This window comes from Alnus glutinosa, chromosome 12, assembly GCF_958979055.1.
Source record: "Alnus glutinosa chromosome 12, dhAlnGlut1.1, whole genome shotgun sequence".
Taxonomy (NCBI): domain Eukaryota; kingdom Viridiplantae; phylum Streptophyta; class Magnoliopsida; order Fagales; family Betulaceae; genus Alnus; species Alnus glutinosa.
In genome coordinates this window covers 1,544,010-1,565,066 of record NC_084897.1, presented here as the reverse complement: position 1 = coordinate 1,565,066, position 21,057 = coordinate 1,544,010, and the positions used below count along the sequence as shown (strand labels likewise).

At 34.1% G+C, this 21,057-nt stretch overlaps 2 protein-coding genes and 1 pseudogene across 4 annotated transcripts; 1 reads left to right on the top strand and 2 right to left on the bottom strand.

Moving 5' to 3' along the window:
- The first annotated feature begins 1,976 nt into the window (after positions 1–1,976).
- Positions 1,977–3,296, top strand: LOC133852780 (pentatricopeptide repeat-containing protein At1g02370, mitochondrial-like; annotated as a pseudogene).
- Positions 3,297–5,098: 1,802 nt separating this feature from the next.
- On the bottom strand, positions 5,099–10,514 carry LOC133852009 (peptidyl-prolyl cis-trans isomerase CYP21-4). Of its 3 annotated transcripts, none has more exons than XM_062288663.1 (8): positions 10,412–10,514; positions 9,406–9,620; positions 8,053–8,101; positions 7,738–7,788; positions 7,474–7,559; positions 6,347–6,484; positions 6,103–6,253; positions 5,099–5,637 (listed from the first exon to the last, which is right to left on the bottom strand). In XM_062288663.1, the coding sequence occupies exons 2-8, from the start codon at positions 9,555–9,557 to the stop codon at positions 5,551–5,553; spliced, it is 714 nt and encodes a 237-aa protein (XP_062144647.1). In that variant the 5' UTR covers positions 9,558–9,620; positions 10,412–10,514; the 3' UTR covers positions 5,099–5,550. The 3 variants fall into 3 exon arrangements, with proteins under 3 accessions (XP_062144647.1, XP_062144646.1, XP_062144648.1); XM_062288662.1 differs by lacking the exon at positions 10,412–10,514 and adding an exon at positions 9,811–9,867; XM_062288664.1 differs by lacking the exon at positions 10,412–10,514 and adding an exon at positions 9,811–9,870 and having other exon boundaries at positions 5,557–5,695.
- Positions 10,515–11,860: 1,346 nt separating this feature from the next.
- Positions 11,861–20,151, bottom strand: LOC133852383 (uncharacterized). Its single transcript, XM_062289128.1, has 8 exons — positions 19,765–20,151; positions 19,602–19,669; positions 19,076–19,142; positions 18,783–18,937; positions 18,509–18,579; positions 14,243–14,311; positions 13,441–13,541; positions 11,861–12,325 (listed from the first exon to the last, which is right to left on the bottom strand). Exons 1-8 carry the CDS (start codon positions 20,026–20,028, stop codon positions 12,026–12,028), a joined length of 1,095 nt encoding a protein of 364 aa, XP_062145112.1. The 5' UTR covers positions 20,029–20,151; the 3' UTR covers positions 11,861–12,025.
- Positions 20,152–21,057: the final 906 nt, after the last annotated feature.

Below are 21,057 nucleotides of genomic sequence, written 5' to 3'. Positions count from 1 at the left end.
TATCCTCATCGAGAGCAATGTTGAGGACATACACTAGTTTAAAGTCTAATTCCATATCCACCCCAAAGAGAAGTTTCGGACCCATCTAGCTCAGCTTGTTATGACGAGATAGGACAAGCCATCTTTTTTGTCTATAGGCATATGTTATTTCTAGTATTTGCTCCCTCGTGTATTCTCCCCATACCATTGGTTATTTGCCCTCCTTGTTTAAATATAAACAAATGGGCCCCATCCCTTCTTGAATTGAACGTTACATTCCATCTCCTCCAAAATTGGCTTGGTTCCAAGATGTTGAATGTATGTTGAATCACCATTTAGCAGGGCTACTAGGGCTTGGGCCTCTTTCTTGGGCGGGGCATCAAGTACATGTATCTTTACCTATTAACCAATTTCTAAATGTTGGAGTAGATCCTAAAGAGATCCCACTTCCTCTTGAATTTATCTTGAATTGGGATTTTTTGGCTCAACAACTTTATCCTAGTTTTGCTGAGGGAGCAACCCAATTTTCACCTTCAATTGGTGAAAATATGTGGATAATAAATAAAATGGTTAAATACCTTATTGGTACCTGAGTTTTGAAAACTTTATTTTTTGGTACCTGAGTTTCAATTTGTATCACAGATGGTACTTCAGTTTTGGGAAAAGACCAAATTGGTACCTCAGTCAAGTTTTCCGTCCAAAATCTAACGGCACGCCACGTCTCTGCCACTTAGCACCACTAGGAACACGACACCTGTCCCTCGCGACATGTCAACACCCACATAGTTGCCAAATCATCCAAACACTTCCATATCACATACCCACGTTATTTTCAGATTTTGGGGGGAAATTATTTTCTATAATTATTAGTCAAGTTTTAATTTAATAAAAAAAAAAGGAGAGGGGTGGCTGAGCCACCACCCCCTTGGCCGGTCTGGAGTGGCCGAACCACCCCTCTCAGCCACCCCCTTGGCCAAAATGGGGGTGGCCGGCCACCCCCATGATGGCCAAGGGGGGTGGTGGCTCAGCCACCCCTCTTCTTCTTCTTCTTTTTTTTTTTCAATTTTATTTTTTAGAATGTTATTATTTTTAATTAATTTTTATTTTTAATTAATTTTATTATTTTATGTCGGTGCTAACATGTCGCAAGGGACAGGTGTCGTGTTTCTAGTGGTACTAAGTGGCAGTGACGTGGCGAGCCGTTAATTTTTGGACGAAAAACTTGACTGAAGTACAAATTTGGTCTTTTCCCAAAAACTGAGGTACTATCTATGATGCAAATTGAAACTCATGTACCAAAAAAATAAAGTTTCCAAAACTCAGGTACTAATAAAGTATTTAACCCTAAATAAAAAGGAAAACTAGGAACATAGAAAACATATAATAATTCAAGATCATGACTAAGATGTGTGTTTCCTGAGCCTTCAACTTTATCTAGGGAACCTTTAGCGAGTGTGACACTCTGAAGTGAGCCAATAGGATGATAATTAGATAGGGTATGAGACAAACCAGTCATATGTTCTGTTGATCTAGAATCAATGACCCACAGATTGTGAATGGAGGATTAAAGACAGTTAGATGCAGTATCTGACTGAGCAAGAGTAGTTGTAGCAATCATATCATAATCAACTGCCTGGCCAAGGGTAGAAGGTGGTCTAGATGATGAAGAGATATCCTCCTGTGATGAGATCTTATAGTCAGATTACATAATAGTATTTTGTCTATGCGAGAGTCAATAAAGTTCAAAGTGCTAATTTTTGTTCAAGTTTGTGGCGTAATGTGACATATAGCCGATAAAATGCAGTTTTTATTGGTATTTCAAATTGATTCCTATGCTTTGCATGGTGACTGAATATCGTATATCATCGCAATTTTTTCATATGAAACTAAACAACTTCTTTTGTGATTGGTTTTTCCTATGGATTTTCTAATCTTTATTTCAAATAACAAATTGAGCACAATGGGTGTTTGTTAGTGATATTCTTTTTATTACTTCAATGCAGATAATGGAATGGATGGAGAAGAGGAAAGTCAAGTACAGCTCTGCCGACCATGCTTTACGTTTAGATCTTATATCTAAAACAAAAGGGATTCCTGCGGCTGAGGAATATTTCAGTATTCTTCCACCAACTGCAAAGGACCAATTAACTTATGGTGCTCTGCTGAGCTGCTATTGCAAGCAAGTGATAGAAGACAAGGCGTTAGGTCTCTTTAAGAAGATGGGTGAGTTGAACTTTCTATCATCTCATTTGGCTTTTACCAATCTTATGTCTCTATATATGAAAATGAACCAGCCCGAGAAAGTGCCTCCGTTGGTTCAAGAAATGAAGCGGAGGAGCATCCCACTGAGCACATTTACTTACAATATTTGGATGAATAGTTATGCATCTTTAAATGATATCGAGGGGGTAGAAAGAGTCATGAGTGAAGATGAAAGCAAATGTGATTGGACGAAATATAGTAATTTGGCTGCAATCTATGTCAAGGCTCGCCTTTTTTAGAAAGCTGAGTCGGCTCTTAAAATGCTAGAGGAAGTGATGAAACCCTCAGAGCGTGAGGCTTACCATTATATGATTAGCTTGTATGCCGGTACTAATAATCTAGATGAGGTCAATCGGGTATGGGATTCCCTGAAGTTGACTTTCCCAACAACCAACAATATGAGCTATCTTTGTACGCTTCACGCTCTTCGCAGACTAAAAGGCGGCGTTGATGACTTGACAAAATGTTATAAGGAATGGGAGTCTAGTTGCTCCAGTTACGACATAAGGTTAGCAAATGTTGCTATTAGTGTCTACCTAAGCCAAGACATGTTCAAAGAAGCCTCATTGGTCTTTGACACTGCCATTAAAAGGTGCGAAGGGCCTTTCTTTGCAGCTCGGGAATCTTTCATTGTTTACTTCTTGAAGACCCATCAGTTGGATTTGGCTCTTAGTCATCTGGAGGCAGCTGTTTCCCAAGTCAAGGACAATGAATGGCGTCCAACCCCAGCTACAACAACTGCATTTTTAAAGTATTTTGAAGCAGAAAAAGACGTTGATGGTGCCGAGAAGTTTTGCAGTATTCTAAAGACTTTTGACTCTCTCACTTCCAATATCTACCATTTGTTGCTTAAGACTTACATAGCGGCTGGCAAGTTGGCTCCTGAGATGCGGCAGCGATTGGAGGAAGATCATATTGAAATAAGCAGTGACATAGAGAAATTGCTTGAAAGGGTTTGCCCGATAGGATTCTCGAACCTTCCCTTGGCTTGGTCCTTACGCTTGGCTTGGTCATTACGTTAATTTCCTTTTATATATTATTTTCTTGGGAATTACGTTTGTCTTCATTACTATGATTGATTTTCTATTTCCATATTTAGCTTGATTTTCTTCTATAAAAAGATGTAGATGATGTATGACTGAATCATCAAGGAAAATTACTTTTGCTTGAAACAAATATTGGAGGCCTGATCTCCTTGAAGTGATCATCACCTTTTCTGTTTTCTTATTTTCTTGTTCTATTTCCTGATTTCTCTTGATAGAATCCCCTAGATCCTATCATTGCCCCGAATAGATTTTAGTTTGTTGTGCAAGCCCTTGGATCAAATGTGGAGAGTTTCTCCCTCTGGCTTATGTTTGAAAATGCCCATGTGTTGTTTGAGTGAAAAGCAAGCTCTGTGTGGAGATTTTCGTTGTTTTCAATGGCAACCAAACGGGGGCCACCAACATTTCCAAGAAATACCGTGATACGTGATTTGTGGCAAAAGTATGAAAAACAAGGATGAATGTAGAAATGAAAGGAAAATTGTACTTATAATGAACTCTAATTAATGGCTGGAGACAGACCTCAAGAGAATTTAATTAAGGCTGAAAACAAACCACCAGACAAAAGTCTATATCAATTCTTAATTATTCTCATTAACAACCAAATGGCCTTTAAATAGATATACAAGTAGATAAAGCCTAAAGTGATAATACCTAAAGTTCTGATATTCAAATTCAAATAATCTCTAATCCTAATATTAACTAATCTAATTCTAATTAGTTGAAATTCTATTCCAATTCCACCTCTTAGGCTCTTACTCTGATATGACCCTATCACATCGAAACAGAAAAATTGCTGAAAACAGAGTAGAGAGCAAAGCAATTCCACAATTGCCAGCCCAACCAACCACTACATGGATTCCATTCCAATGTCAAAACTTAAATACGATTCCAACCTGTCAATCGCATGCAAAACGTAACCAAGAAACTAAGAACCATTTTCTTTTTACGAGTTCAAAGATTTTTTGAGCAACCAAACGGGGGCACCAACATTTTCAAGAAACACCGGTACATACTTTAAATGAAATAAAATTGCCACAAATTGAATGAAAAGTGGGTCTATGTAAATCATTAATAGAGAATCTGCAAACGCAAGCACATTGCTTGAGACTGATGCATCGAAAGAAGTGTTTTGTATATGAATTTTTTGTTTTGGGAATGAAAAACAAAAGACAAAAAATAAAAATGTTAACAAACAAAGCTAAATCTAAACGAACCGTAGAAATTCTCATTGGATTTATGAGACCCACATTAAGTCCTACAAATTCAATGATAAATTTGAAATTTGATTGTGTGAAGATGAATAAAAAAATGTGTATCACTTCTTATCTCTTTGTCATAACAATTTTTTGAAGCCTAAACAAATGGAAAAACCAAATATCCAACATGTAGCGTGCACAAAGAGCACCTGAATTTCAGTCGTCAAACCGAAACGGCATACCACTTTTGTTTTGTTTTGATTTGTTTTCCTGTGACTTCATTCGGAAAAGCTTGTGCCGAAGAAATCATGGGATATTATACGCAAAAGGCCAGCATCAATGCGTCCCTACGCAAGCGTGTGATTAGTTCTGGTTCCAAACTTCCAGTTCCTCCAATAGGCCATTTGATAACACTTTCTCCTCTTTTTTCTTCTTTTTTTTTTTTTTCAAAACAAAAACATAAACAAAAAAAAACTCAAAACACAAAACACTCAAAACTACATTTACCTTTATATTACATAAGAACATTTTTTCAAATAAAAAAACAATAGACATACTCTAAAAAGCATCAACAAACGGAGCTAATTTCTACAGCGGATGTTTGGAACACAAGAATTGCAAATAGAAAAGGGGGGTATCATCATCTTTGATTTCATTATTTCCAACCAAAGCAGCACCTTTGTCTTGAAGTAAATTGTGTGTGTGTGTGTGCGTGAGAGAGAGAGAGAGAGAGAGAGAGAGATTATGATCTTACCGGATACATCATTCTCAAAATCACAGAAACCTACTCTAATCTCATCAACCCATGGGAAAATTACATCCAAATTGCAATACAAATTAGAATAGTGTATATCAAGCCTTAGAAGCACGTTACGTAGAAAGAATCAATAAGCTTTCTTTATCTGCCATAATATGCAACAAAAACAAAACTGAGAGAAGTATCATGGTCTAAATCCTTCAGTGCGACCCGAGATGAAAGTTCCAAGGTGCACTATAGTGCCTGTGAACATGGTTATCTGGAGAGAAGGAAGCAGAGCTAAAATGTTCTTAATTGAGAACCGCGGCCTTCAGATTTTCTGCTTCAGACTCACCTTGATGATCCCGATATGAGATTTAGGTTGATAGTTTTCATCTGTATCCACCTCCTCAATTTCCTGGTAACAACATTGTATGACAAGCAAGCAACATTTACCACAATTGTGACTGTAAAAACTGTAGATCACAACAGAAATAAGTAAAATTAAAAATTAGATAGCTTGCATGATCTTTATAATTTTAAGAACAAAATGTTTAAATAGCATATAGTAACTCAATTACTTAAGGAACATTAGCAATATCAACATGTAAAACGTCATTGATGTTAAACAGCATTCGTCCATGTTAGTTTGATTACATAGCCCAGATGGTGCTAGTGTACTATATCCTAAAGGTCAGTCGCTACAACATGGCATCTCGATTATATGCTATATATACTAAGGCAACAAATATGATCTTAATTCATGTGTCTGAAAGAGGGTCCAGATTGGCAGTTGCTAATTGCTAGTATCTAACTAACAACAGCCAAAAAAAAAAAACCAGACACATCATCACAATTAGAAGAAACCGAAGTTGTTTGGCACCTGAACAACTTCCTGTCCCTTGACGACCTGCCCAAATACAATAAGCTTCTCATTTAAATCCGGTATCGGTGCAGTTGTGATGAAAAGCTTAAATCCTTTGTCATCACGTTTACCCTTAGAAGTTCCAAGCATGAACGCCTCATGTTTCATACTGTTTATACATTACAAATTTCACGTATCAGAAGAGACCAACATAAGATATAGTAACAAAATATCAAATATCTTTTCAAAAATAGTCACCAACCTTGTGTCAAGATGATTGTTATGCTTTCCTCTTGAAGTCCAATCTTCTGTAGCTCCTGCCTTTTGATTGTCCCCTGCTTGAATCACAAAGTGTTTTATAACACGGTTAAAAGGCATCCCCTTGAAGTGGCCCTTTTGACTGCAAAACCAATTTCATTCAGATTCAGTAAAATTTGTCATGAAGAACATGTATCATGCCTCAGAAAACTTCTGAAGGTGGTAGCATTCAGTGGACATGTGCAACAAGCACAACCAAGATTAAACACTTTTTGTGTAGCAAGATGTTATTCAAGTTGACAAATTATCCACTTACAATTTGACATGAAAAATGATTAATAAACTACCTTAACAATTACAGGTAGTTAATGATCTTAGATGTTCTTTAATGCCTCCATGCCTGGACCATAAACTTGAACCATATGCGTACCCAATTCATAGTTAATCAGTTCAACTAACAAAGCTTTCAATCACCATGTACATGATTCCACTGAACTGTTTAACATGGAACTTGCAATATCTTTTTAGCATTCTGTAATAGTTATATCCCTTTCCTCTGTGTCAAAACTCCCACTCAAAAAAAGGACAAACAAAGAGAACCCCACAACCATATAATAACCATGACAGTAACAAAACTGCTGCCTACTCCAACGATCTCAAGCAAATGAGTAATGTATGACCAATCAGCTAGTTAATAGAACAAATAGAAACTGATCAAAGGGGTAAAAAGGAGATTTACACAAAGTAGAAATGAAGAATGTAGCAAGGCAACCCAATACAATATTTTGCAGATAAAAATGAACAACTTTTTCAAGGTCTTTATTGTTGAGAGACTGGGTCAATAACATATTTTATTGTTGGGATAAGTCAAAGTACAGTGAAATGCAAAACCTTGCTCATAAGTCTCATAATGTACATTTTACAGACTAAACAATTTTCTATAAGTTTGCAGGGATAAACAAAGCTAATTGAATGTACCATACAATGGAGAATTTGCTTTGCCCCGTGAAGAGAGAAAAGGGGGAAAAAGAAGGATAAGGAGAATATGTACACTATCAGCTACATGACAGTTTTTTCTTTTCTTCTGAATAATCATAAAGTACAGGCAAAAGTGCTGACTCAAATACTCACCATAGGTCAATGAATTCGTCAACAACCTCAGGAGAACTTTCCTTGTAAAGTTCCACTGTTATATCGCCTTTTGAGGTATTCAAAACCTATTGAAAAAAGAACAAAAAAGAAAAAGGGATAATAATGTCAGTATATGAATTTTATTCAAAATAGTATGAAAAAGCATTGCCTTTGTGACAAAGCAATGGCTCCTTGTCAGAGCTCATATGTAAGATTTGATACATATCAAATGGAAAACTACAGAGACTGAATGGAGAAACCTACAGCATATCCAGGGACATCGGATTTCTTTGGATCCACAAAAGCATCCTCATCCTATAGCAAATTAAAGAATAGACTCAGTAAAAGAGGCATTATCATTATGAATAAGTGGGCTCTAAATTAGCAGTGAAATTCTATAACACACATGCAAACACAAGCACACACCAGACAAATCTGGCACTTTATACAACATCGACAATGTGGCTAACGACATTTCTAATCCACAATAGCTAGAAGGGAAGAAAAAAAAAAAAAAAAAACCTACAAAACTATAAAACCCATTATAGAACAATTATTAAGGTCTGCCAATAAGATTACCTCAGAAAATGATACGCCAGTCAAGCGGCTATCTGTTTGAAGCCTTGACCTAAACACAGGTTAGCAAGTAAAAGTTATTAGCCAACAAATAACAGTCTTAAGTAGTTCCAATTCTTTATGTATAGATAATACAGAAGCCACTGAAACAAAAACTTATGTATCATTTGTTGAAGTCGCAACTTGTTCTGAACTTAATAACTGTATACATGGAATTTCGTATATAATTTATATTCAAAAGCTATTGAAATCACACTATTGTGAATAATCAAAAAATTATGTGAAACATTTCATCATGTCAAACTAAAACTTTAAATCGAAAACAAACTATAGTGATGCATAAAGGTTTAAGCACTATAAACACCAGTAAGGTTTCATCCATTTCATTCTACTTAACCATATAGTTAAACCAACATGCTGTGCGAAAGTTCCTCGTTCAATCAATTTGGCCAGTCCATATCTTAAATCTCTGCTTTCTTTCATCATGCATATATGAGCACTAGGGTTGTAAGCGAGCAGAGCTACTCATGAACAGAGCTTGAACAAAAAATTCAAGCTCGTTTAAATTTAGGCTTGGCTCGTATAAACTCGGCTCAACTTGTATAAACTCGTATAAGCTCGTATAACTTCATTTTTATTATTTTTATAATATTATTTTTAACTTTGTAATGAGAACATGTTAAGTATTCAAAGAAAAAAAAATTGTTCTTCGTAATGTAATATATATAAGTTGAATTATTGTAATTGTGAGTCTAGATATAGATATGAGTGCATTTGTGTGTATATGAATGTATAAATATACTATAAGATAAACATATGAAATTGAGATTAGATTATTTAAGATTTGAGTTAATTTCTCTAATTACTCAAACAATAAATCTTAACCATAATTAAGTAAATAATAATTAGTATTAATTTTTAAAAAACATTAAACAATCGCGACATTTATTTTATATATGGAATGACTAAATAAATTGAATAGCTCGTGAACAAGCTCAAGTTCGTTAAAAAAATAAATGAACAGAGCTTGAACAGATTATCTGGTTTGGTGATAAGGTCGAACTCGACTCGTGTTCCAAAAAAATTAAACGAACCGAGCTTGAACATTCAATACTGGGTTTGGTTCGGTTCGATTACAGCCTTAATGAGCACAAATTGTCCATATATGTGTGTGTGTGTGTGTGAGCACGTGCAGGCGTGTGTCTATATATGTAATATGTGTGCATATATAATGCCAAATATTTCACATATTCCTAAAGATTCCAAATTGTTCCTCTATATCATTTTCTAAGAATGAATCCCACTTTGTCATATACATATATATACGAGCACCAAAAAAAAAAACCTTTCACAAACCTTTGAGACCAATGTCTGTATGTAGCAAACAGGAAAAACACAATCAACACAACAATCAAATTGCACAGTATGATAGTGGTGACACTTATCCGAGTCGGCCCCTTCTTCTTTTTGCTTTGCTGTAGCAGAGCTTGAGGTTTGATCCTCGCCATTTACTGTCAAGTTTCAGCTCCAAAGTGCAACCAATTCGGCAATTCCCACAACTTTCGCAAACTCTATAAGTTAAAATTGAAATCATAACATTTACAAAACCCATCAAACAGAAATTCAACTAATGACTAGATTAAACATGATTTGCATATCAAAAATCTCGTCCATGAACAACATTATAGACCAGAACATTTCAAGGACAAGTTTACTTTCAACTAGATTGGAATTCCAGTTCCTAAAGTTTAAAGGCCTTACTTGTATCCACTCTGGATGGATCAGTATCCTCTAGAGGTGTTAAATCTGAGGGCACAAAATCTGGACCAATTAATTAAAAACAATTGGTTGAGATATTTAAAACTCCATCCTGATCTGTTCTGGAACTAGTTTTCGTGAATTCAAGACCAATGGAATTCAGTGTTTGTTCGTGTAAAACATATAAATAGGCGGCTTCTAACTGTGTGGATATGAAATTCAAAGCCTAACAGTTTACAGTTCCCAATTCCCCACACAACCAAACGCAGACCAACCAGTAAAGAATTTCCAAATCAAGAACCTCCTGTGGCTCTATAAAAAGCAGAAGTTTTCCAACTTGAATCAAACTCGAACTTCGTGTAAATCCAATCATACAATTCAACAAATTCTATACTAGTTTTAAACTAAGATCTTACAATTCATACAAGTCAAACCTAAACCACGCGACTTTTTAAAGAAATACATTCATATCAGTCAATAACTAAAAGAAACCCTAGGAGAGGAAAATTTCTCGGGAAAATCGACGCGGAGAATCACGAGAAAGTGAGGGAAAATCTTTTTGTGAAGTTTCTGAGTTTGGAAATGAATGTGGGATGAAAGTTACCTTCGTTGACGCGAATCTCTCTCCGTTGTTCGCACTTGGGATCTTCGCAGTTCGGATTCGATCTCTACGTTTACAACTAGCCAAAAGGGAAACCGTCGTCGTTTTGCCTCTCTATAATGCCACAACTTTTATACAATTCTGTGGTAATTTTAATAATTTTTTTAAAATTAACATTTAGGAACCGGAGGTAAGAAAACAGATTCAATGGTTAGTTTAAAAAAAAATATATATATATATATATATATATATATATTTTAAGTAAAAATTGTAATTTTTAACATGATTCGCAAATATGATATGAATTTAATATAAAATTAGCGAGTTAGGGTAAAAAAGTCTGACCCGTTTAATTAAATGAGTAAAATTATGGTTGATCTATATACTCTTATTATATTCATGCATTGATACAACTTGAACCTAACACACGATATTTAAACCTGACAATTTTTTACATAATTCGTAACCCAACCGTAATTAGCAAGTTAAAGTTTTGACTCGTTTAATTAAATAAGTCGTGTTAGAATTAATCTATATAATTTAATATTTATATTTCGACATGATCCAAACCCAACCTGCATCACAAATTGTCACGATTTCTTATTCTACATAACTTTTTGACATCCACCAATAAAAAAAAAATAATAAGGATTTGGCTCCGGTCCGATCAAAGTTAAAATTTCTTATTCTACATAACTTTTTGACTAACGAGTCGAGTTCCTGTCCGAATCTAGAAAAATTGAGCACAATAATCTATGAGAGAATGAGATGCACGTGAATATGTTAAAAGAAAAAGAAAAAAAATAGAAGACAGTTTTATGCTTCGTTCATGCTTTATGCTTGTTTAACAGTGAAATTATGCAACAAAGTCCTCTTAGAATATATTGCAGGGAAAAGGAAGGTCATTTACGTTTGCTTTACAGGACAGTTTTCTTCTTGGATTTGAGAAAATTCCAAATTCCATCAATCTAGTTTATTAAAATAACATATGTTTAACATACAAAATTTCTTTTTTTATGTCATTTTAATAAGCGGGTATTGAAAAAATGAGAAAGTTTTCTTTCAAATTGAGTTGAAAGAATCTTGTTTATTAAACTAACAATTGACATCACAAGTACAACATGTAGTTCTTAAAGATATGTTAATTTAATAAACCGAATTGAAAGACTTCTCTAACCAAGTATAAAGAAAAAACTTTGTCATTGAAAACTTTGCCACATGGCTTTGTTTGATAACACTTTTTTCTTCTCCCTTTTGGTTTCTTCTTTATTTTTATTTTTTATTTTTTTTTAAAAAAAAAAATTAACAAAAAATCCAAAACACTCAAAAATTACTTTTATATTTACGTCACATCAGAACACTTTAAATATATATATATCTCTCTCTCTCTTAATGCACAAGATTTCACAGTGATGAATTTGATTCTAGAAACATCAAATGGAAGAGAAAAAGGGAAGGGTGGGTGGAAATAAAGAAGTCCCAAAACCCACTAAGGTGTAATAAAGCAACACCTTAATCCAATAAAAAATGGAATGCAAGTGGAAGTACCAAGAAGTACTAACCCAGAAGTACAATCTCAATAGATGGTACAAGTACAATCCCAAACACACTGCTATGCTAAAGGTTACTATCCATGGTTGTGTAGGGCCTCACAGTATTGGTTCTGAAAATCTTGTAGCCAACAAAAACAGAAAGGCATAAAGAGATTACTGATAATAGAAGGGCAAAGGCACTGGAAACATTCCCGGAGCCGCCTAGTGCAGACTTGGCTACCATAGATTTTCCAGAAGAGATTTCCAAGGGTACCCAATCACAGTTAATAGAATAGTGTTCAGAACCATGCCATGGTTGTCCATCAACCGGATACCAGAATGCTACTGACATCTTACTCGATCCGCCAATTGTAAACTGAGCATCCTGCAGGAACCAGGTAACATTAACAAAGTAAGGTTCTGTTGTCACAACACGTATTTTTTTTTTTAATAAAAGTAATCGAGATATCATTAAAAGCATAAAGCGCCTCTAAGTACACAAGAAGTATACAAGAGCAAAAAGAAATAAGAAATTATGATCACTAATCATCAAAGAAAAAACAAAAAAGCAGACCAACAGTGAGAATTTGAGATTAAAACACAGATCATCCTTGTAACATCTTTGGTTGTCTTCAAGCTACAGAAGAGTGTTAGATACAAATTTTAACATATAAGAAAAAGAATATCAACAAGATAAACATCACAGTATCCAGAAAAGAGTTTCCTTAAGTTGTACCCAAATTTTCCTCCCTTTGTAGCAAGGTGGAGGGTGAGGTGGTCGCAGGTTCAAATCTCACCAGGTGTGTGCGTAACTTGCCAATAAAAAAAAAGTTTCAATTTTGAAAAATGACCTATTTTCAAACAAACATAGTGAAATTTATATTTCAAAAATGACCTACTTGAAACAAAGATGACCAAAAATCTCATTTGACTAATATCATTAAAGTCCGAAATCAAATAGATGAGGCAATTGTATCAATTTTTAAGGGCAATCTTCATTGGTGATATTCATTAACTCTTGATCGATAACAAGGAAGTTTTGGTCCATGCTTCATTATCCATTTTGTTTAACAAGTGAAGGACCAATGACTTATGCAAGTAACTTACGTACAATGGATTAAAATATTTACACAAAATACATAGATCATGCACTTTCAATTTTTTTAGGGTGCGTTTGGGATTGCGATTTCGTAGACAAAAAGAGCGATTTTAAACCAAATCGCAGAAAATGAATCGTTTGGGAATTGCATTTTTAAAAAATTGCGATTTGAAAACGCAGAAAACTGCTTTTTCAAATTGCAGCTAAGGGGGTGCTTTTTTGAAAACGCAAAATTTTAAAGGCTATCCTGCAATTTTAAAAGCTAAACTGCGATTTTGCCAAACGCTTAACTGCGTTTTTAAAAATCGTTTTTTCAATTCGCACTTTTTGAAATTGTAAACTCAAATAGACCCTTAGTCCCAGATGGCTAAAACTTTGAATGCAGCAGTTGCCATTATTACCTGTTGAAGACGATCCATTGTTCTCAAAGGTCTAGAGAATTCAAAATAATATGTGCCTTTTTTACCATCTGATGCATATGGACTATCTTCCTCTATAAAACCTGTAATAGGCAATTATCAAATATAAATGTTGAATAAGAAATATAGTTTGTAATCTTCAAAATGAGACTATGAATAAAGGTGAAACATAAAGCACCTTTTTGAAACACAACTAAAAACTGATAAACAAACAACCACATGACAATAATGATATGAAAAAAGCACACGGTCACAAGGAACTTTAATTAGAATAGTCATAATAAACTAAGTAAAGTTGTTTGTCTTTTCTATTTTAAATTACTTGACTTTAGACACAAGCATGCTCTGATACCATATTAAGCATCAGTTATCCCAAAAGTTTAAGTTAATAAGAAATTGTGAATTTAATCATTTAATTAATATTCTAATATTAAACACTAGTTACACTACTGTTATTACCGGGGGGAAAAAAAGAAAGAGAAAAGGGATCAATAATTACAGATGAGCGGAGCAGAAATTGAAATATATTAATAAAACGGTTTAACTTATACATAACATATGTGTGTATTGATGTGCATGCTTATGTCATGTATAGGGACCATCCAATTGAGGAGACCTCATTAAAATTATGCATCCATTTTTTTAATTGTTCAGCACTTACCGTTTCAAGTTTCTGATGCGGCCAAGTGATAGTTCTATCTAAATGGAGCATCCAACTATTTATATGGGTGGAGAACTAATGTTTGAATATCAGACCCTCAAAAAAAAAAAAATAGTTAATTACCAGAGTGAGTAGTGAAGCTACTGTGCCACCATGCACCTTTCCAATCATTCTGTGCGCTAGTATCATTTTCTGAAAACGGAAAAAAGATAAATGATGCAGAAGAAAATCAGGCATAGGATTTGAAAATTATTTCTTGAATAAGATCATCCCAAAAATATAAAGAATCATACAAAATATTTAAAGATTATTTTTAGAATAATATATTTTACTTTCTGTACAAGAATCTTACTTTGTCTCCAACTTTACAGTTATGTTTTGTATTTTTATTTCTTTCTTTTTCTCCAAGTATTCTGCTTGGAAAATACTCAATCTTTGCCTATATAAAGGCATGTCTGTATTATTTTGGAATCAAGTTTTGAAGTATCAATTAAATTTTAAGTATTTCAAAGTTATTTCTATGTTTGCTTATTTGGGGCAATTAGGGGTGGGTTATCTCTTTCATATTTATTATTTTCTCTCTTCCTGAATTCCCTTTTCTATCTTCAATTCATAGTTTCTGCTGCTATCAAACGTTGTCAGAACAATCTTAGTTCTGTCTGGTGTCAATAAACCATTCATAATTTGATCATTACAGTATTATCATAGAAGAAGCAGAAAAGCACCAAGTAAAAGCTAGAGGACGGAAGGAGGAATAAAGAGAACTATACTTAGGCATATGCAACACAGGCACCTGTACAGAAATCAACCATGATATTACCCTCCACTGCTTACTCATGGGGAGAGGAGATGCGAGATGCCATTTGGTTCAAAGACCATTAGCATAGAGGTAAAAGAAATAAAACAATAAATCAAAGTGAAACTTGGGGATTTCCATTTGCCTTGAAGGGGTATGTATACCAATGGATGAATAAAAATTTCAGGTGCAAAGAGATCCTTCTTCTCAAAAGCAATGAAGGATATCATAAATTGTTAGTGACCTTCATGGTAAAAAATTGATCAAGAATTCAGCATCCATCTTTTGTCATAGACTAATGATTATCATGGTATACAAAGTAAAAACCAATAAAGCAACAGTAATCTTGTCAACTAAATTCATGGAGAAATTTTACCGAGATTCCAAGATTCATAATTGTGAGTAAGAACTTAGAATTCCATCAGCTTAAACACCAAATTGTTTCATAGAACAAAAAAATTAAGCCACTGTTTGGTTGGGCTTTCTATTAAAAAAAAAAAAATAGGAGGCTAAAAAAGACATTTGAATGAAAATACAGAATCATATATGTCATCATGTTGGTAGCAATGTCAGTGATCATGGTGTTGAAGACTGTCGTCGAAGGGATAAAGTAGGATAAAGGCGTTGTTGAAGACAAAAATAGCGATGAGGTGTTGAATGACAATGTAGCATTAGCATTATTAAAAGTGTTCCTAACAATAGAGTTTTGTTTCATTTTTTTTTTTATGAATAGCGAGGCGATGAGTTTTGTTTCATTATCTAATCATGTCAACTTTAAAATAATAATAATAGACTAATGATTATCATGGTATACAAAGTAAAAACCAATAAAGTAACAGTAATCTTGTCAACTAAATTCTTGGTGAAATTTTACCGAGATTCCAAGATTCATAATTGCGAGTAAGAACTTAGAATTCCATCAGCTTAAACACCAAATTGTTTCATACAACAAAAAAAATTAAGCCACTGTTTGGTTGGGCTTTCTATTAAAAAAAAAAAAAAAAAAAAAAATAGGAGGCCAAAAAAGACATATGAATGAAAATACAGATTCATATATGTCATCATGTTGGTAGCAATGCCAGTGATCATGGTGTTGAAGACTGTTGTCGAAGGGATAAAGTAGGATAAAGGCGTTGTTGAAGACAAAAACAGCGATGAGGTGTTGAATGACAATGTAGCATTAGCATTATTAAAAGTGTTCCTAACAATGGAGTTTTGTTTCATTTTTTTTTTTTTTTTTTTTATGAATAGCGATGCGATGAGTTTTGTTTCATTATCTAATCATGTCAACTTTAAAATAATAATAATAGACTAATGATTATCATGGTATACAAAGTAAAAACCAATAAAGTAACAGTAATCTTGTCAACTAAATTCATGGAGAAATTTTACCAAGATTCCAAGATTCATAATTGCGAGTAAGAACTTAGAATTCCATCAGCTTAAACACCAAATTGTTTCTTAAAACAAAAAAATTAAGCCACTATTTGGTTGGGCTTTCTATTAAAAAAAAAATAGGAGGCCAAAAAAGACATTTGAATGAAAATACAGATTCATATATGTCATCATGTTGGTAGCAATGTCAGTGACCATGGTGTTGAAGTCTGTCGTCGAAGGGATAAAGTAGGATAAAGGCATTGTTGAAGACAAAAACAGCGATGAGGTGTTGAATGACAATGTAGCATTAGCATTATTAAAAGTGTTCCTAACAATGGAGTTTTGTTTCATTTTTTTTTTTTTTTTTTTTATGAATAGCAATGCGATGAGTTTTGTTTCATTATCTAATCATGTCAACTTTAAAATAATAATAATAATATTTAACAGCTTCACTTTCACTTGATCCATTTACTAATAAAACCCATGTATTACTGCAAGTTTGAAAGGTTCCTTTTTGGCCTAATTGGGAGATATTGTTTCACATGTCATTCAAGGTGCCCTAGGAGTGTCTACCTTCAATAGTTAACTGACCCATTTAATGCCCTCAAGGGGTGGCACTCTTCCTCTTCCAAATTTTAACATATATGAGATATACATAGTTCGTTCAAGTAATCTTACAATTCCTGAGGATGAATTCATTGAATTTAGCATACCAAGCTATGACAGATTTATATTTTTACAGAAGCCAGAGCTATGAAGATAAAGTTTTCCTCCAAACTGGGTTGGAGAAAATTCCACCAACTCAGTTTATTAAGCTGGCATGTGTCCAAAATGCATATGCTCACATGCATTTTGGACATATATTTGTTTAATAGACCGGGTTGGAGAAAAACCTTTAATTCCTCCAATCCAGTTTAGATGAAAACTTTGTCCAAGTTATGAATGATAAACTAAAGCAATACAATGAAGAAACTTATATTGTTCTCTTCAAAACCAAGTCTAGTATTACAAATTAAAAGACGTGGGTGAACATGAATATAATAAGAAAATCTAGCTTTAAAGGATATGGTTTCAGATGGAAAAAATAAGTATAAAAATGAAAAAGAAAAAAAAAAAGAGGAAGAATGAAATAGTTATGATGTAATGACATAGGGAAAAGCGCTAGTTGTATCTGCGTTATCACCCTAAAATGACTAGTCAATTTGGAGCTTCCCCATAATTCCTGATAAAGCTCAGTTTCACCTAATAACTAGGCAATATGACACTTAGAACTCATGACTACCTTTATAAACTATCTACTTTATGTGGGCTACTCCTTATCTTCCCTATATGAGATCGGGATGTTATAAACTCCTAATGTCCTCGTCAGGACTACGTCATACAGTGCTCCAGTACCATATGCCCTAGTGTTACTAGGTGACTCTGATACTATTTATAACGATAGAAGAAAAAATGCTAGTCACATCTGCGCTATCACCTCAAAATAACTAGTCAATTTGCAGTTTCCGTAGAATTCCTTAAAGCTCAACTTCACTTACTAACTAGGTAATGTGGGACTTAACACTCATGACTATCTTTATAAACCACCTACTCTTTGTGAGCTACTCCTTATCTTCTCCATTTGGGACTGGGGTGTTACATATGAAGTCATTGCAACACCAGAATTTTTTTCAGAAAAGTAAACACAAATGTAGGTTAATGATTTGCTTAATATCAAAGGTGCTAAAGAAAGATAGGAAGGCTTAAAAAAAGGAGGATAGAGGCTGTTACAAAAGCACGGCTGCAACAATTTAGAGTTCACCAAGGAGGAAGTAGAGTTGGTTTAGTGGGCATAAGGGAAGGCTAATATATAATAGTCTAACATTGTCCAATTAAAGATATGTCGATTATTCAACAAGACAATTGAAGATAAACCAAATATTTGAATGATTCTTTTAGCTGAGTCCCAAGATCTGCAAAGCATGCAATGGACTGTATCACAAATATGGAATTTTGATTTTGGAGGAGTCATGAGGTCCATGTCACTTTCATAGCTTTTTGCTTCTGAAGTCACTTCATTTGGTGCCATATCCCTCTTTGATTTTTTTTTTTTTAACAATTGTTTTCCGTTACTTAAAGGTTGTCTAATCTTCTTGGGGTCTCATAAATTCACTCTTCATTAAAAAATAAAAAATAAAAAATAGAGCAATAGGATATTTTATTAATTCTAGAAGTACCTGAAGGGCCAAGTCCATCAAGGTATCTACAGTGCGGGGTCCACGCATAAAGGTCAACCAAATGGCCAAACCTGTGTTATGAAAAAGTAATTAATAAAATAAACATACAAACCGGAAAAATTATTCCACTATCTAAGAAGATAAGATTGTACTACATTGCAGTGACGTTGTACTACATTGTACTGAAGGTCAAAACGTGGGATTGTACTAAGAGAAATGCTTACTCCTGTACAAATTGCTGTGAATATCAAGGATAGGGATTGTATTACATCACCTGTCACCGCCATATCCATCCCTGTTGTCTATCGGATTGCCACCATAGAGCCGTCCTGGAATAGCATTTCCAATTGAGAAGTGCATCATATCAACTTCATGCCCTTTGCACGACTTGTTGTTGCATGTGTCTTTCCCTTGAGAACATCCACCCATCTTACAACACAAATCTTCTCAGTTTGAATTATAGTAGATAGAGGAAAGTGAAATGAAGAGCAACAGAAACTTTAAAAATTTATAGGAAAATAGAAAAGATAATCATAATTGGATAATCACCGGAATAATTTGACTTACATTATGATAGGTGGCACTTTCTCCAATTTGAAACATGAGAGCAACAGAAGGGCATTTGTTGTTACTACTGCATTAAGGACAATACAACCAATTCAACAAGAGCCATTTTGTGTTAAGGACTTGAGGCTTGAAACTGATTGCTCATTCAATTCAACAAAGCATGCACTTCTGTTGAATATCCATGAAAGCATGGCACGGCAAAATAGAATTTTACAGCCAGCACAGCAAAGTTGACTTAAAATTGAAACCAATCATATTGGCAAAATCATCAAAATTATGAAACCCATATAGTTTCTTCGCCTTCCGAACAATTTTAGAGACAATAACACCATGTAATAAGATGGGGAAGCAAACAATTCTCAGATAACAAAGTTGAATCAGATCCAGTTGCCAGAAAGTGAATACAAAAGCTATGTCACCAATATTGAACGTGTCCAAAAGATCAAACAGATAACAAAAAACAAATCTCACTCAATCACAGATTCACAAACAGCAAACAACCCTCATTCTCAAAATCAGGACTTACCCTTTAGAGTACACATAGTCCCCATCAACTTGTACCATAAAGAAAACATCATGACCATCGTGCAAAGCCTGCAACATACCCACATCTATCAATCAAAAGAGCAACTTCATACGAAACCCACAACCCCAGCAAAATTTGAATCAATATTTTAGCGACAGTACACCTTAACGGTCACTTTTCCGCCTTTGTATTCGTGGTCCTCATCTGGGTCGAGAGCAGGAAGGAGAGAGAACTCGAAGCCATCAATGTCCTTCCAGTCGTCGGCGTGGCCGTCGACGGTGACGAGGCCGGGCCTGAACTCGGCTTCCACTTGAATCTCCGAGTCGGACTCGCAGCTCCACTCGCCCGACTCTTGGTGCGAGCTGACCCGTCCGATCGAGTTGGAGCATAACAAGAGCAGTAGAAGTGGTAACAGGTGTCGGAGCATTGTACGGGTCGAAACTTCGTGATTGAATTGGAAAATGGAGTCGTTGGTTTCTGTGTTTCTGTTTTTGTCAACAACGCTGTGGCTTCAGCTTATTCTTTCAGCGTAGTCGCGCCTGACAAATGATCTCGGCCCTACTTTTATTGTATCATTTTAACATTTATGACAAGTGTATATATAATATATTGAATTTTTATATTTTAAAAAATTCTTCTTTAATTCATTGTTTACCAAAAGATAACTAGATCTCCTCTGAAAAAATAAACAGTACAAATTACCTCAAGTAAAAAATAACTGAAATTATCCCCTAACTTTTTACTCTCCACATTTGGATTTTTTTTTTTTTTTTTTTTCACATAAGATCTCCAAAAATTCTTTCACCAACGACAAACCAAATTCTTACCGGATATAATCAAGATAAATGATATTTTGCATTTTCTGAGCATTTTTAACTGAGGATATGATATTTTGTCACTCTAAAATATAATTCTTGACCACTTTATCCATGTGGTAAGGTGGTTCCTTATTTAGATTTAGGGGTTTTTTCCAAAAAAAAAAAAAAAAGTAAAAGTAAAAATTGTTACGTGTAAAGGTGGTTAGAAGTTGTGTTTTAGGATAATCATATCTCTTCTTGACTGACATGACATGCTCAATTCTCCCTTAAATTTATTTTTTCCTTTTAAATTAAGATTTTTTCATTTTGTCCTACTGAAAAATTAAAAAAAAAAATAAAAATAAAAAATAAAAAAAAATTATAGTCATTTTAGTCTTTTTGTTGACTTTAGTAAGGACATTGTCTTCATTAAAAGTTTTGAGAAATATTGTCAATACATAATGTGAATTGTTTCCTTTTATTTTTTTTATAAAAAATTTATATGAGTATAAATTTATAATTTTATGAGGACTGTTAGAAAAATTATCACATTTTTAAGGATAAATCATTTTATTACATAGGCGTACAACAAAAATTTATAAGTTTATTTTGAAATTATATGAATTTATTTGTTACAGTGTCAAACCAATACATATAAT

Bases quoted from the DNA above. Each gene is read 5' to 3' on its own strand.
- LOC133852009 (XM_062288663.1), bottom strand. From the start codon at position 9,557: ATGGCGAGGATCAAACCTCAAGCTCTGCTACAGCAAAGCAAAAAGAAG. The intron at 8,102-9,405 runs GTTTGTGAAAGG...ACCTGTGTTTAG, and splicing joins TACAGACATTGGTCTCAAAG to GTCAAGGCTTCAAACAGATA. The intron at 7,789-8,052 runs GTAATCTTATTG...AATTTGCTATAG, and splicing joins CTGGCGTATCATTTTCTGAG to GATGAGGATGCTTTTGTGGA.
- LOC133852383 (XM_062289128.1), bottom strand. From the start codon at position 20,028: ATGCTCCGACACCTGTTACCACTTCTACTGCTCTTGTTATGCTCCAAC. The intron at 14,312-18,508 runs GTACTTCTAGAA...TTCCGTTTTCAG, and splicing joins TGATGGACTTGGCCCTTCAG to AAAATGATACTAGCGCACAG. The intron at 13,542-14,242 runs GTAATTAACTAT...TGCCTATTACAG, and splicing joins TAGCTTCACTACTCACTCTG to GTTTTATAGAGGAAGATAGT.